The sequence below is a fragment of the Schistocerca piceifrons genome, chromosome 11, assembly GCF_021461385.2.
Source record: "Schistocerca piceifrons isolate TAMUIC-IGC-003096 chromosome 11, iqSchPice1.1, whole genome shotgun sequence".
NCBI classification, from domain to species: domain Eukaryota; kingdom Metazoa; phylum Arthropoda; class Insecta; order Orthoptera; family Acrididae; genus Schistocerca; species Schistocerca piceifrons.
Genome location: NC_060148.1, coordinates 128,154,356 through 128,170,277, shown reverse-complemented (window position 1 = coordinate 128,170,277; position 15,922 = coordinate 128,154,356). Strand labels below are relative to the sequence as shown.

The window sequence follows — 15,922 nt, the reverse complement described above, 5'->3', positions numbered from 1 at the left end:
GCTCTCTAAGACTTTCGTTTTAGATTTCTAAATTTTCTGTGCGCCCACCTCTATCACACAGCAGACTTCTAATCAGTAGGCCAGTACCAAACCCAGAGTATGAGGACTAACGATAACAACAGGTGCTGCGATGCCATGTTGCAAGTCTTTGAGGCTCCGTTGTAGGCATGGAACACAAATGCTATCCTAGATGTAATCCCACAAGAAAAAGTCCATTGATTGGGGCAGTCACTCGAGTAGCGCCAGGTCAGTGGCTCGTCATATGTAGCGATCTCTTCTTCAGGCAATGTCATGCACAGCTGTCGAAAGGTGGATGGACGCCATATTATTGGAATATGAAATCCTTGCAATCAGTTTAAAATTGTCACATGAGCCACAATTGCAGCACCTCGGTATAGGTGATACGAATGAAAATTATATCATTGAGGAAGAATGGTCGCCGCACGGGATCAGTCGAGCGGTCTAAGGCGATGCAGCCATGGACTGTGAGGCTGGTCCCAGCGGAGGTTCGAGTCCTCCTTTGGGCATGGGTGTGTGTGTGTTTGTCCTTAGGATAATTTAGGTTAAGTAGTGTGTAAGCTTAGGGACTGATGACCTTAGCAGTTAAGTCCCATAAGGTTTCACACACATTTGAACATTTTTTTTTTTAATAATGGTCTGCAGATAGATTTGTTGGGCACAGCATAGAACACACTACAATTCCCAGATGTGTTCAGCAGCTGCATGTCGATTATCTGTCTCCATATGCATGTGTTGTGTTGGCTGAGTTACACACTATTTTGCTGTTAGTGGTTTCAGCATGACTGTATACCTCTTTTGTATCATTTTCAGCGACATGATGCCAGTCAACTCCATCTGAGAAGTACTAGTCTATCCACAGGGGAGTGAATGTCGATTTGGAACTCTCTGGCAGATGAAAACTTTGTGCCAGACCAGGATTAAAATATACAACCTCCAACAAAAGATTCCATTCTGGATTCTAGCAGAAGCCTAGCACAAACTTTCCTAGGAAGCCCTCGTTGAGTAGATTGACTTCACAGTGGGTCAACTGCTGTGGAAATCTAGAAGGCATTCGCATTCTGAGTTCCACCCTTACCACAAATTTTCGAGATTTCAGTAGAAGCCAGTCTCAGACATATTACGATAATTTTGACAAGGATTATGTGTGCCTGGCACAGATGCGTTTTTTATGATGGTGGGGATTAAAATTGGCATCTGTGAGAAAGTAGTGCAGCTTTTTAATGCCAAACAGTGTAAAAAATTTTTCAGCAGAAAAAAATGTTTCAAGGAATCTATCAAAATCTAAACCGTGGGTATCACGACAATGCTCCTGGCCACCAAATGAACTTTCTTTCACAATATATATCTCACATGACATTTTTACGCTTTGTTGTTAATGCTACAAAAAGGATAGAGCTATTAAACCTGTTGTAGAATTAAAGGAAGTACTGATAAAAAGATCTTGTTTCAATATGTAATGTTATGCACGGTACAATTCACCAAAAACAGTTATATATATTAAGCCAAAAGTACAGGCGCTTGTCTGAGATGAAGAGCTTGAATTCAGTGGTGAAGCCGTGGTGAGTCCATCAAACCAGTTGGCAGGCTGACAGTCATGTTGTTGGTGGGAACACCTGGTGGTAACAACAATGGCCTCACTGATGCTCGCTGGTCCATCAAAGTAGAAATGAAAACCCTTCAGCTGAAGTTACCTGTGGACAAAGACAGCCAATTGCTAGTGCGCTAACTGTGGAAAAAAGTAGAAATTTCAATGAAAATTGTTGAATGCAATAATATGTAACACTGAATTTTTTTAAAAAAATTAGAGGCCTAAGTTAAGTAGAGAGAATTTGTCCCTGACTTATACATTGAATGCTGTGTGCTGTTACAGGTTAATAGCCAGTACGAAAACATTCTGAGATATTCTAGTTCTCCCTGCTCACTTCACATAGCATCAAAGATATAATGTATCAAAGTAGCACACATGATAATATGTCAGATTTGGCGTATGAGAATTTGAAAAACAAACTGATAACTGAGGACATGCAATAAAATGACTTAATGAGATATCCTGGGGCCATATTGTGGTTGTTAGTAAACATCTGCACCTGCCAGTATGGTGTATACTGTCCATTTGACACACACACACACACACACACACACACACACACACACACACACACACACACACACACAATAAATATACACAGACGTATAAGGTCTGGAGAACATATTGGGTACTCAGCAGCTACTCGTCGACCTACCCATCATCCAGATGGATTCATCCTACTGGGTCCTGACATCTCTGTGGTAGTGAGCTGGAGCGCCATCTTGTAGGAGGTGAAATCTTTCTTTTGGATGGCAGGCAAAATCCACATTTGCAGCATATGAAGACACACCTCTCCAGTTACAGTATCTCAAAGAAGAATGGGCCAGTCACTGTGCAATGAAAGGGACCACACCACGCACTTACACCTGGTAGATAACCATGTCTGTCCACGTGAATGTGAGGATTTTCAGGAGGCCTGTACACAGTTTGTGTACTGGCCAGAGGCCAGTACACTTGTGGCAGTTTACAGTACTGTTCAGTATGAATTCCGTCGCATCAGAACAGATATATCCATTCTGGGATTGTGTGATTAAAGAAGTTATTGAAATGAAAACCACCAATAACGCCCTGAGTAGAGATGGTAGCCTGCATCTGAGCACAGCACGGGATGCAGTGATTGCATGGTCATCACAGAGCCAACGTATGCCCGTACATGGCGATGCGGCGGGCACCAATGGCGTCGCAACTGGGAGCTAGTGTACACTTCTGGCCATTAAAATTGCTACACGAAGAAGAAATGCAGATGATAAACGGGTATTCATTGGACAAATATATTATACTAGAACTGACAAGTGATTACGTTTTCACGCAATTTGGGTGCATAGATCCTGAGAAATCAGTACCCAGAACAACCACCTCTGGCCGCAATAATGGCCTTGATACGCCCGGGCATTGAGTCAAACAGAGCTTGGATGGCGTGTACAGGTGCAGCTGCCCATGCAGTTTCAACACTATACCACAGTCCATAAAGAGCCAGTTGCTCGGCCGCCATTGACCAGACGTTTTAAATTGGTGAGAAATCTGGAGAATGTGCTGGCCAGGGCAGCAGTCTAACATTTTCTGTATCCAGAAAGGCCCGTACAGGACCTGCAATGTGCGGTCGTGCATTATCCTGCTGAAATGTAGGGTTTCGCAGGGATCGAATGAAGGGTAGAGCCACGGGTCGTAACACACCTCAAATGTAACGTCCGCTGTTCAAAGTGCCGTCAATGCGAACAAGAGATGACCGAGACCCCATACCATCACGCCGGGTGATACGCCAGTATGGCGATGACGAATACACGCTTCCAATGTGCGTTCACCGCGATGTCGCAAACATGGATGCGACCATCGTGATGCTGTAAACAGAACCTGGATTCATCCGAAAAAATGACGTTTTGCCATTCGTGCGCCTAGGTTCGTCGTCGAGTACACAATCGCAGGCGCTCCTGTCTATGATGCAGCGTCAAGGGTAACCGCTGCCACGGTCTCCGAGCTGATAGTCCATGCTGCTGCAAACGTCGTCGAACTGTTCGTGCAGATGGTTGTTGCGTGCCAAATGTCCCCACTGTTGATTCAGGGATCGAGACGTGGCTGCACGATCCGTTACAGCCGTGCGGATAAGATGCCTGTCATCTCGACTGCTAGTGATACGAGGCCGTTGGGATCTAGCATGGCGTTCCGCATTACCCTCCTGAACCCATCGATTCCATATTCTGCTAACAGTCATTGGATCTCGACCAATGCGAGCAGCAATGTCGCGATACGATAAACCGCAATCGCGATAGGCTACAATCAAACCTTTATCAAAGTCGGAAACGTGGTGGTACGCATTCCTCGTCCTTACACGAGGCATTACAACACCGTTTCACCAGGCAACGCCGGTCAAATGCTGTTTGTGTATGGGAAATCGGTTGGGAACTTTCCTCATGTCAGCACGTTGTAGGTGTCGCCACCGGCGCCAACCTTGTGTGAAGGCTCTGAAAAGCTAATCATTTGCATATCACAGCATCTTCTTCCTGTCGGTTAAATTTCGCGTCTGTAGCAAGTCATCTTCGTGGTGTAGCAATTTTAATGGCCAGTAGTGTATGTAAGGGGCGCACCAGAATCCCACTGGCAGTGATACCACTTGCCAGAGGACAAGGAGTGTGTGGCTGAAAGCTTATGTGATTTTAATTACTTGACACAGGTGGAAAACAGACTGCCGCAACTATGTGTACTGGCCCCCTGAAAACCCTCACATTCACATGGACAGACATGGTTAAGTACCGGGTGTGTGGTGTGGTGTCTGTAATTGCACAGTTTGATCGGCTGATTCTTCTTTGAAGATACTGTAACTGGTGAGGTGTGTCTTCATATGATGCAAACGGGGATTTTACCTGCCATCTGAGAAGTGTTTGGAAACGAAAGATTTTACCTGCAACAAGAGGGCGCTCCAGCTCATGGCCACAGAGATGTCAGGGCCCACTTGACTGAATCTATCTGGACGATGGGCAGATCAAAGAGGTGCTGCTGAGTACCCACCATGGTCTCTGGACCTTACACCTCTTTAATTCTGCCTATGGGGAACTTGAAGTTTATCAACAGAAGCCAACTATACTGAACGAGCTATGAGAAATCATTGAGGCACCAGCAACAGTACAGCCGTAGATCGGTCAACAGTTCAGCGGCATCAACGTTGTTTGGCTGCCAGTGGGGGTCACTTTGAAAACATAAAATGATTTCCACCCCACGCAAGCTTCTGGTATGGTGTAATTAAAGAAGCCGTTGAAATGAAAATCACCAATAACACCCTAAATAGAGACGGTAGCCTGCAGCTCAGCAGGGTGTGAGATCCAATGATCGCGTGGCTGAAGTGGGTGCATCGATTGCCGAGTCGACATATGTCCATCTACAAAAGTTTTTACTGAGTTTAATGAAGTCGATATTGGCCTGATATATTCGACACTGACTGATGTATTCTTCTAAGAAATACCAAATTAAGATAACCTGAAGATGCCTAAATAATGCGAAACGTGTCGTTGAAAAATAACAAACTAAAATTACATCCAAGAATGTTTAAACCAATACTTGACATATTTCCTTATATGACGATGCCACAGGCACCACTGACGTCACACTAGGCAGCTAGTGTATATAAGGGGCGCACCAACAGCCCACTTGCAGTCATACCACTTGACAATGGCTGAGGAGTAATTCACCGAAAGTTCGTGCAATTTTAGTTACTTAACGGAGTCAGAAACTAAACTTTTTATTCAATGTTAGACTCTATTCTTACATCCCTATAAACCATTTGTCCTTGTGAAGGATGCCTTCACATCACTCGCAGTAGTCCATCCTTGGACCCAGGCCATCCTCGTTCGTAGCGTCAGTGATCTTGGAATGTACACTTTGCAGCCATCACAATTCCTCATATGCCCGCCAACATCTGTCGAGAAAACAATGGAGGACTCTGCCGCCCAGAATTGCCACGACATGTAATTTTCTTGCAAAGACATTAACTATCAGAGGGAGCCTATATTTTCTGGACCCCTCTGTGAGCACCCAGAAGGGAGGAGGAAACAAATTGAAACTTCCTGAGCTGAGGGGTCACGCGCTGGTATTTCAATGATCACAAAATCGATTCAAATTTACAAACGAAGTGCCAATATGAGCCCACTTATCAGTGTGACGTTGCACCGCTTCAGTCATGGGTGCCTCCACTGATCTGGTTGGGGAGGGTGTTGTAAAGTTGTAAAGCTGCTGCATCCCCACCTGAGATAAGCTGGGCCTCATCTTTTGTAATTGGTCTTCGATATCCTGGATGCTGACACTGGGAGGGAGTTGACATCCAAGCTGCTCCGCACACATGTGTCTGGGACACATGAGTACCTAATAATCATGCAGACACTTCAGGGACACGCCTGCCTGAGTAGCTGTGGTGTCAGCACGACAGATTGCTAATCGAAGGGGTGTGGGGTTGATTCCTAGCAGGATTGGAGATTTTATCTGCTCGGGGACTGGGTATTGTGCTGCCCTCGTCGTCATTTTGTCATCACTGACGCACAAAAATGACAGCACATAAAAATACTTGTACCTGGTGGTGGGGCCGCCACATGACAGACACATGTGCAATGTTTGGAGCAGCGTTGTTTTATTGAGAAAAGGCATAACGATTCTGTTGCATGAGAGGTAATGGACAAGGACAAAGGAAGCCTGCCAGATACGCTTGTGCCATTCAAGTTCCCTCAATCACTACCAGCTGTGGCCAGAAGTCACAGCCAATGGCTCTCCGCACCATGATGCCAAGGATAACATGGCTTCATGTCTCCAATCCAAAATATTGGTGGAATAGGATCTCTCTCATCTGGTCACCAGCAAACTCGCCAGTGATGGTCATTCAGGTAGTTCAGAACCTCGATTCATCACTGAGCACAATATGACACTATTCATTAGCAATCCATGCATCCCAACCAGGGCACCACTGCAAATGCAGCCATTGTGTTGTGGTGTTAATGGCAGTCTATGCACGGAATGATAATTCCCTAGTCTGCCTGCTGCTACTCTCTGCCCAATGGTGGTGGATGGTACGAATGTTGCAGGGTGTTCATTATTTGTTGTCGGATGATCGACCTATATATGAAAGGGTTATGATGTGTTTGATGCAAAATACAGAGAGCTTTCCTTCTGGTGGTCAGGCACAGTCGATTGGAACCTTGATGAGTATGCTTGCCCTCAAGTTGTCAGCCAGTCCAATATCGGAACAGTGTCACATCTGACTGACCCCAAATCTGGGTATTTCACAATTCGACCAGCTGGCTAAATGGAGACTCACTATGAGATCCCTTTTAAATTCTGTCAGCTGCCGATAATACCGTCCGACAAGAGTACACGGCACCTCTGTCTCCTTCAGAGTGACCACTCAAATCTGACAGTATTCAAAGCCCCTTATATATATCCTCAAAATTACAGACCAATATCCTTAACATCGATTTGTTGCAGGATTCTCGAAAATATTCTCAGTTCGGATATAATGAAGTTGCTGGCCATGCATCAGCACGGCTTTAGAAAGCATCGGTCCTGCGAAACGCAACTCGCCCTTTTTTCACATGATATCTTGCAAACCATGGATGAAGGGTATCAGACGGATGCCATATTCCTTTACTTCCGGAAAGCGTTTGACTCGGTGCCCCACTGCAGACTCCTAACTAAGGTACGAGCATATGGGATTGGTTCCCAAGTATGTGAGTGGCTCGAAGACTTCTTAAGTAATAGAACCCAGTACGTTGTCCTCGATGGTGAGTGTTCATCGGAGGTGAGGGTATCTGGAGTGCCGCAGGGAAGTGTGGTAGGTCCGATGCTGTTTTCTATCTACGTAAATGATCTTTTGGATAGGGTGGATAGCAGTGTGCGGCTGTTTGCTGATGATGCTGTGGTGTACGGGAAGGTGTGGTCCTTGAGTGACTGTAGGAGGATACAAGATGACTTGGACAGGATTTGTGATTGGTGTAAAGAATGGCAGCTAACTCTAAGTATAGGTAAATGTAAATTAATGCAGATGAATAGGAAAAAGAATCCCGTAATATTTGAATACTCCATTAGTAGTGTAGCACTTGACACAGTCACGTCGATTAAATATTTGGGCGTAACATTGCAGAGCGATATGAAGTGGGACAAGCATGTAATGGCAGTTGTGGGGGCGGCAGACAGTCGTCTTCGGTTCATTGGTAGAATTTTGGTTGAATGTGGTTCACCTGTAAAGGAGACCACTTATAAAACACTAATACGACCTATTCTTGAGTACTGATCGAGCGTTTTGGATCCCTATCAGGTCGGATTGAGGGAAGACATAGAAGCAATTCAGAGGCGGGCTGCTAGATTCGTTACTGGTAGATTTGATCATCACGCGAGTGTTGTGGAAATGCTTCAGGAGCTCGGGTGGGAGTCTCTGGAGGAAAGGAGGCGTTCTTTTCGTGAATCGCTACTGAGGAAATTTAGAGAACCAGCATTTGAGGCTGACTGCAGTACAATTTTACTGCCGCCAACTTATGTTTCGCGGAAAGACCACAAAGATAAGATAAGAGAGATTAGGGCTCGTACAGAGGCATATAGGCAGTCATTTTTCCCTCGTTTTGTTTGGGAGCGGAAGAGGGAGAGAAGATGCTAGTTGTGGTGCGAGGTACCCTCCGCCACGCACTGTATGGTGGATTGCGGAGTATGTATCTAGATGTACCCTACGAGACCTGGTTACAACACGAAAAGTGGAAACCACTAATGCACTCTGGTGGCCATTCTGTCTGGTAGAGAGAATGGTCACTTTAATCATTTACATACCCACAGAGAGTGCATACATGTACAAAGTTACATTGATATCTGCCTTGTCTTTTGGGTGCTTCACACTTTATATCTCACACACACACACACACACACACACACACACACACACACACACACACACACACACACAAAGACGAGCTGAGAAGTTACAAGTGCACACCTGGACTCTGGCGAAGCCGCTGCAACCAGGCGACTGAGTTCCACCACATGGTCCGGGTACCTGTGGACAGCCTCGGCCCACTCCTCTGTGGCCATCACCTCCTGGTAGTGGGCTGCGATGAAGTGTGCGGCGGACTCTTCCAGGAGGGAACAGGAATGCTCAATGGCGAGGACGGCACAGGCCACTGCATTTCTCACACAGAGGTTTTGGGAGATGACGAGCTCACACTGTTCCTTCAAGATGGGCACTTGGTACTTGGCGGCGGCGGCCAGAAGTTTCTGGGCCATCAGGGGATCGTCCAGGTGAATCTCGTCCGTGTACAAGAACGTCAGCAGCTGGCCGAGCACGTCCGCTTCGATGTCTGCGACGGGAATGTGGCCACTGCTGGCTTCCAGGCAGTCGTGGGCCATCATGGCAGCGAACACGGGGCTCCTGGCCACCAGGACAGCTCTGTGCGCCCTCAGCTGGCTTTCCCCTACTGTGAAGGTGACGTCTGCAGAGTGTCCAGAGCGAAGGAGCGCGCCCAGGTCTGCTGCCAGGGTCCTCTGGTGCCCACTTGCAGATGTGTTGGCCGAGCCTGAAATAAGGAGACCAGAGCACTACTATGACGTAATATTGCAGGAATATGGAGTTTTACTGTAGAAAGAGACTTTTGGGTGTTCAAATTTCGGGCATGCAGCTGGTCCTCGTTTAATTCCTCCCACGATGTTTCTACTGGGAACCTGCCAGTTTTCTTCAAGTGAGCCTTAGAAGTCTTCGATGGCTCACCTGACAGTGACAGGCAGGTGTCCTGTCGAAATGCCATGGGAGGAATTAAACGAGGACCAGCTGCATGCCCTAAATTTGTTTGAAAATTCAGTGTCCAGAGAAAATTTTGAAATTCACGGGAGACTCTGAGGTCACTGTCAGCTGGGAGAGGTAGGTCCATCTATAGAAGTGGGAAGGGTATTTTTCCACCACACAACATGGCCCCTTTCTTTGCAGTGTGTGAGAGTTCTGTATCTGTTGGTATAGGTGAGTGTAGTCACTATTTTCATAGTGTGCTATTTGTTCTTCACATTCTTTCCACAGATGACGAAAAGGATTACACTGATGACCAAATAAACCTAAGAGTGGAGCTCAAAGAACCCTCCAACATTACAGCTACCATATACCCTTCCAAGAACACAGCTCCAGTTCTACAACTACATCTACATAAATACCGAGCAAGCCACCCTGCAGTGCATAGCGGAAGGTACACTATGTGATCAAAAGTATCCAGTCACCTGGCTAAAAATGACTTGCAAGTTTGTAGCGCACTCCATCATTATGCTGGAATTCAGTATGGTGTTGGCCCATCCTAAGCCTTGATGAGAGCTTCCACTCTCGAAGGCATATGTTCAATCAGGTGCTGGAAGGTTTCTTGAGGAATTGCAGCCCATTCTTCACGGAGTGCTGCGCTGATAGAGGAATCGATGTCGGTCTGTGAGGCCTGGCACGACGTCGGCGTTCCAAAACATCCCAAAGGCGTTCTATAGAGCTCAGGTCAGGACTCTGTGCATGTCAGTCCATTACAGGGATGTTATTGTCATGTAACCACTCTGCCACAGGCCGTGCATTACGAACAGGTGCTCGATAGTGCTGAAAGATGCAATTGCCATCCCCGAATTGAACAGCGGGAAGCAAGAAGGGGCTAAAAACATCAATGTTGGCCTGTGCTGTGATAGTGCCACGCAAAACAACGAGGGGGGCAAACACGACCACACCATAACAGCACTGCCTCCGAATTTTACTGTTGGCACTTCACACGCTGGCAGATGATGTTCACTGGGCATTTGCCATACCCACACCCTACCATCGGATCGCGGCATTGTGTACCGTGGTTCGTCATTCTACACGTTTTGCCACTGTTCAATCGTCCAATGTTTACGCTCCTTACACGAAGCGAGGCGTCGTTTGGCATGTACTGGCGTGATGTGTGGCTTATGAGCAGCTGCTCAACCATGAAATCAAAGTTTTCTCACCTCCCGCCAACTGTCATAGTACTTGCAGTGGATCCTTATGCCGTTTGCAATTCCTGTATGATGGTCTGGGTAGATATCTGCCTATTACACATCACGACCCTCTTCAAATGTCTGCAGTCTCTGTCAGTCAACAGATGAAGTCGGCCTATATGTTTTTGTGCTGCACGTGTCCCTTCACGTTTCCACATCAGCTCGGAAACAGTGGACCTAGGGATATTTATGAGTGTGGAAATCTGGCGTACAGACGTGTGACACGAGTGACACCCAATCACCTGACCTCTTTCGAAGTCCATGAGTTCCGCAGAGTGCCCCATTCTGCTATCTCACGATGTATAATGACTACTGAGGTCGCTGATATGGAGTACCTGGCAGCAGGTCGCAGCATAATGCACCTAATATGAAAAACATATCTTTTGGGTGTGTCCGGACACTTTTGATCACATAGTGGACATTGTACCACCACTAGCCATTCTCGTTCTTCTTCCACTCGCAAATGGAGCGAGAGAAAGACGACTGTCTACACTCGTCGGTACCAGCCCTCGTTTTTCTTATCTTGTCTTTGAAGTCCTTATCCGAGATGTAGATTCACAGTGGTAGGAACATCCTGATGTCTGTCGCAAATGCCGGTTCTCCAAACTGTCTCAATAGCATTTCACGAAAAGCATGTCGCCTCCCCTCCAGTGATTTCCATTTGAGTTCACGAAGCATTTCTGTAAGAGTTACATGTTGGTCAAACCTAGCGGTAACAAATGTAGCAGCAGACTTATGAACTGTTTTGATGTCTTCCATTAATCCGACCTGGTGGGGATCCCAAACACTCTAGAAGTAGTCAAGAATGAGTCACAGAAGTGTTCCATATGCGATCTCCTTTAAAGATGAGGTACAAATTCATAGTCTACCATTCGTCCTCCCTACCATCGTCCTGGGGACTGGGTATTTTTGTTGTCTTCATCATTTCATCCTCATCATTACCATCATTCGTGATAGTGGCTAGACTAGACTGTGTAAAAATTGGACTGCGTAAAAATTGGGGCTTTGTACAGGTGCCCCACAAACCAATCATCACCACCACCACCAACATTATGTTTTCCGTGTCTCAAAACACTGCACTTACACGTATTTACTGAACTTTTACGTTTCCTTAGCTTTTTTGTAAATTTAGGCACATTGGCGTACCCATCAGACACATCAGAACTCATTTTAAATGTTCACTGTAAACAAATACATCGGAAAACAAAAGAATATTACATGAGATAACACAATAACAAAGGAAAGTTAGCGGAGTTTGTGATGTCACACCACATAGTCAGATCAGTGCAAGAGGATTTGATAACTCTTCCTACAAAAGTTCAAAGGCATTTGATATGTTTTGGTGTAAAATGTCGGATTTGACTACCTCTAAATAAGAGATGTGATACTTTTTGCAAGAAAGTATGTGTGTGTTACTTCCAGCAATCTATTATGTAGAGGCCCCCATTTTATAAGTAATTTTTTTTAATTTTTTGGATTTGGTACCTTTTGAAAACGAGTTCCACAAATGAGCTTGCCACCGCAGTGGATGCCGAGCTATGTCAGGCATGCCAATGCAGACATGTGGCAGCTGTCAGTGTAGGCCAGCCATGCTCTTCCACCAAAATGCAGAGAGCAGCCAGCAGCTCACAGTTGATGCACTGCAGGAGGCACGCACATGCAGACTGCAAACCGAGGACCCTGGAATGCACCCTAGAATCCTTAGAGTCAGCCAGCAGTAGGTGCCCAGCTGCAAGGCCCCAGTTTGGCTCCAGTAGTGTCAGGACTAGACACGGCCCACAGACCCACAGCTGGCAGAAGTAGCATATAGCTGTAATTGAGACAGGATGACCCACTTCAGGTCAATGGCTGGTGTCGAGTACTACTCGATGTATGCAGTGGTTGATGACAAATATTGCTTGGCTGGAGTGGGTAGTATTACTGCTCCTCGATCTGGCTCTGTGTTAACGCAATGTCACTTTTGGTCACAGTGTGTAAACCAGGTCACCACTGACATGGCCTGGCCCTTGAACCATCATGTGTTGACAATATTCTGGCTCGTGCAGCTGGTGGTGGCACCTCATGTGTGCTAACTGAGCTCACTTCGTTACTGGAATGGAGGCTTTCGTCACATCAGCTCAACACCATTCTAGCTTCTGCACTGGAATGTTGTGGGCAGCATTATGGCTCATATGCTCGTCCCCTGTTTAGAAGTTCTGGTCCGCCCGATCACAATGTTATAGCTTAAAATCAAATTTTATATTTGGATGCACTCCCCATTCCAACTCCTCTTATGCTAACCTTGTCCAATTCAAAATGTCTGATGGCTGGTAGACTTAGTGACCACTTATTTGCTAAGTGTGACCCACTCAGTTGGTATGTGGTGTATTGGTAGTTCAGGAAGGTTGGTAGTAGACAGATACAGGTTCCACAAATGAGAACCAAAACCAAAATGGGCTTAAAGTTGAAGTTGAGACACCCATCGCCTTGATTTTGTGGTGGTAATTGCTGCAATTTTGTTGTACCTGCTGCAGCATCTGCTACACTATAATATACCACTACATGGTATTATCAACTTACCTAGAGAGCTAAGGAGGTTGGGATCTAAGGTACTGTGCCACATACCAACTGAGTGGGTCACACTTAGCAAATAAGTGGTCACAAAGTCTACCAGCCATCAGACATTTTGAATTTGACAGGGTTAGCATAACAGGAGGGAATGGGGAGTGCATCCAAATATAAAATTTGATTTTAAGCTATAACACTGTGATCGCGTGGACCAGAACTTCTAAACAGTGGTGGAGCTTATGAAACGTGTAGCCAGGTGAGCTATAGGGCTGCCCACCACATTCCAGTGCAGAAGCTAGAACAGTGCTGAGCTGATGTGACAAAAGCCTCCAATCCAGTACCGAAGTGAGCTCAGTTATGACACACGAGGTGCTGTCAGCAACTGTAAGAGTCAGAATATTGTCAACACATGATGGTTCAAGGGTCAGGCCATATCAGTGGTGGCCTGGTTTACACCCTGTGACCAAAAGAGACAGTTACAACAGAGCTACATGAAGGGACAGTAATTACCACTCACTCCAGGCATGCAATATTTGTCATCAACCACTGCATACATCGAGTAGTACTCGACACCAGCCATTGACATGAAGTGGGTTATCCTGTGTCAACTACAGCTTCGCAGTACTTCTGCTAGCTGCAGGTCTATGGACCGTGTCTAGTTAAGTTTTAGTCTGGTAGAATAGGTTTTGTCAGTCAAGTAAAGTAGTGTGTATATCATATTCAGAATCTTAGCCACTGTTGTAGTTGTTGGGAGTCAGCATTTTGGTCCCTCAAATTTCAAAAGTCATACTGTTTATCAACATACCACTACCTTGCAGCTGCAGCTGCTGCTGCTAACCTTAGGTCACCCCTACTTATAACGATTCGTGATAACCACTGCTGGGTCATTTACAGAATATACTCACAGTGGACGCACCTTCTAGAAATAGGCTTGCTGTACAAAGATGTCCCATGAGCATTATCCCACTCCTGTTCCTCCAAAAAATAGTTTCGTTTACATGTATGGATCACTGTGGACGTGCATCCCAAAAAACCACTTCCACACTCCCTACCATACTGCACAGATTATAATGTGCCCTTCCTAGACACACAATTATTTGCAACACGTCAGCTATAGCATGAAACAAAACAAAAAGCAAAAATACACAACAAAAAATACAAATATTCCCAAATACTGAATAAATCATCCATCAGTCCACACCCTTCAGGTGAATGGGCTTGTGATCATTATTCACTGACCCACACCACACGATGGTTGCTTAGATTTTTACTGCCCCACCCTCTCATGATGTTTAAGATCCTTGGTATTGTCTTTTTTGCGCTCTTTTCCATGTATCTCAACTTTTTCACGAAGTTTCTCATTAAGTCACTGTTTTCCCCACATTGGGTTTGATTACTTCAAATGGTGGTAGATTTTTTTTTACCATATACGAACTCATATACCGATAGGCTTACACTTTAATGTGTTTTAGAATTTTAAGCCATGACTACATATGGGGATAAATTAGCCCAGTGATTGTGATGACAAATCACACATCAGCTTACTATGGTTCATTCTTCAATTAGACTGTGGATGTAACTGACATTTTCTCAATTTTTGAATATCTAACGAATGGCACAACTGCTTCATCAATTCTGACAAAGTTGGTGTCCTGGTATGCGATTGCTTTTGCCAGCACACTGAATTTCACTAATCAATTATTTTCTAATGTACATGCCACCATGTCAACTTGCCATTTCACAATAACGCCCATCCGGATTCAACATGAGAAATAATCTGTTATGGTCAGAACATAGCTGTGCCCTATGGGCGTCTGCCTAAAAGACCCAGACATGCCCATTCCAATCGTTTAAAAAGGCTTAGTAGCTTCTGTAACCTCTGCAGCAGAACACAGAGATCGTTTAACTCCACCAGCTGGGTTCATGGCACACGGTTCTTAACATACTATTCTACATGTGGCCCACATGAACTCCACCGATAATGTTCGACTACTCTTCTCTCTGTGGTTCTCTTCACACAATTATCAGATGACACGTGATCATATGCCTGTCTGAACGCTTTTTCTTGCAGCATAATAGGAACCACAACTGGAGGCCAAAGATTTGTTGTCTTGCACAACACATCATTGTGTCTTGCATAGCAATCATTGTGTATAATGAACTGTGGTTGCATTTCAAATAGTTTGCAGCCCCCATCAGCAGCTTGTGCTCTTCGCCACTTCACAATAGTACCACGTACTGTCTGTACCAGTCCAGTCTTCCTACTAAGGTCACCTACATTACAAAGTTTATGGATTACTCAAAAATCAAAACCGCCCAGTTTCAGTTCCTAAAGTGTAAGTCCACTAGGCTGACCATTTAACCACAATAACCACTCTTACGCTGTGCCATCCATTATCGCATTAAACCTTTCGCATAAGGATAATAGAAGAAGTGTCCTGCCATATGTGAGGCTCAGAACAGTTCCTCCCTGCTTTGTTCTATAATCACTAAGTGTGAGTAACTTAAGGTCCCTTGGCTCTGCTTCTTGACTGAAAATACAACCCAGTGTATGATTACTAGCTTCACACAGCAACATGAACTCTCTTGCATAATCTGGAGATACTAATACTACAATATTAGGAATTCCATCCGTTTTTTAAATGCATTTACGCACTCCAATGTCCAATTAAAATTTACCACTTTCTTTAATAAGTGAAGAAGTGTTTCTGCAAACCCTGGGACAAATTTCCTACAGCAATTTGCTAACCCCAAAAACGACTGAAATCCCCTGCCTGT

At 45.3% G+C, this 15,922-nt stretch overlaps 1 protein-coding gene across 1 annotated transcript in view; it reads right to left on the bottom strand.

Annotated features, from left to right (window-relative positions):
* Nucleotides 1-1,635: 1,635 nt before the first annotated feature.
* The window catches only part of LOC124720299 (speckle-type POZ protein-like), a 126,570-nt gene continuing 112,283 nt past the window's right edge, over nt 1,636-15,922 (bottom strand). The window contains exons 5-6 of the mRNA XM_047245609.1: nt 8,565-9,141; nt 1,636-1,712 (exon numbers count right to left, since the gene is read on the bottom strand). Of these exons, the coding sequence (XP_047101565.1) occupies nt 1,709-1,712; nt 8,565-9,141 (581 nt within the window). The 3' untranslated portion in view covers nt 1,636-1,708. The remainder of the gene's footprint in view (nt 1,713-8,564; nt 9,142-15,922) is intronic.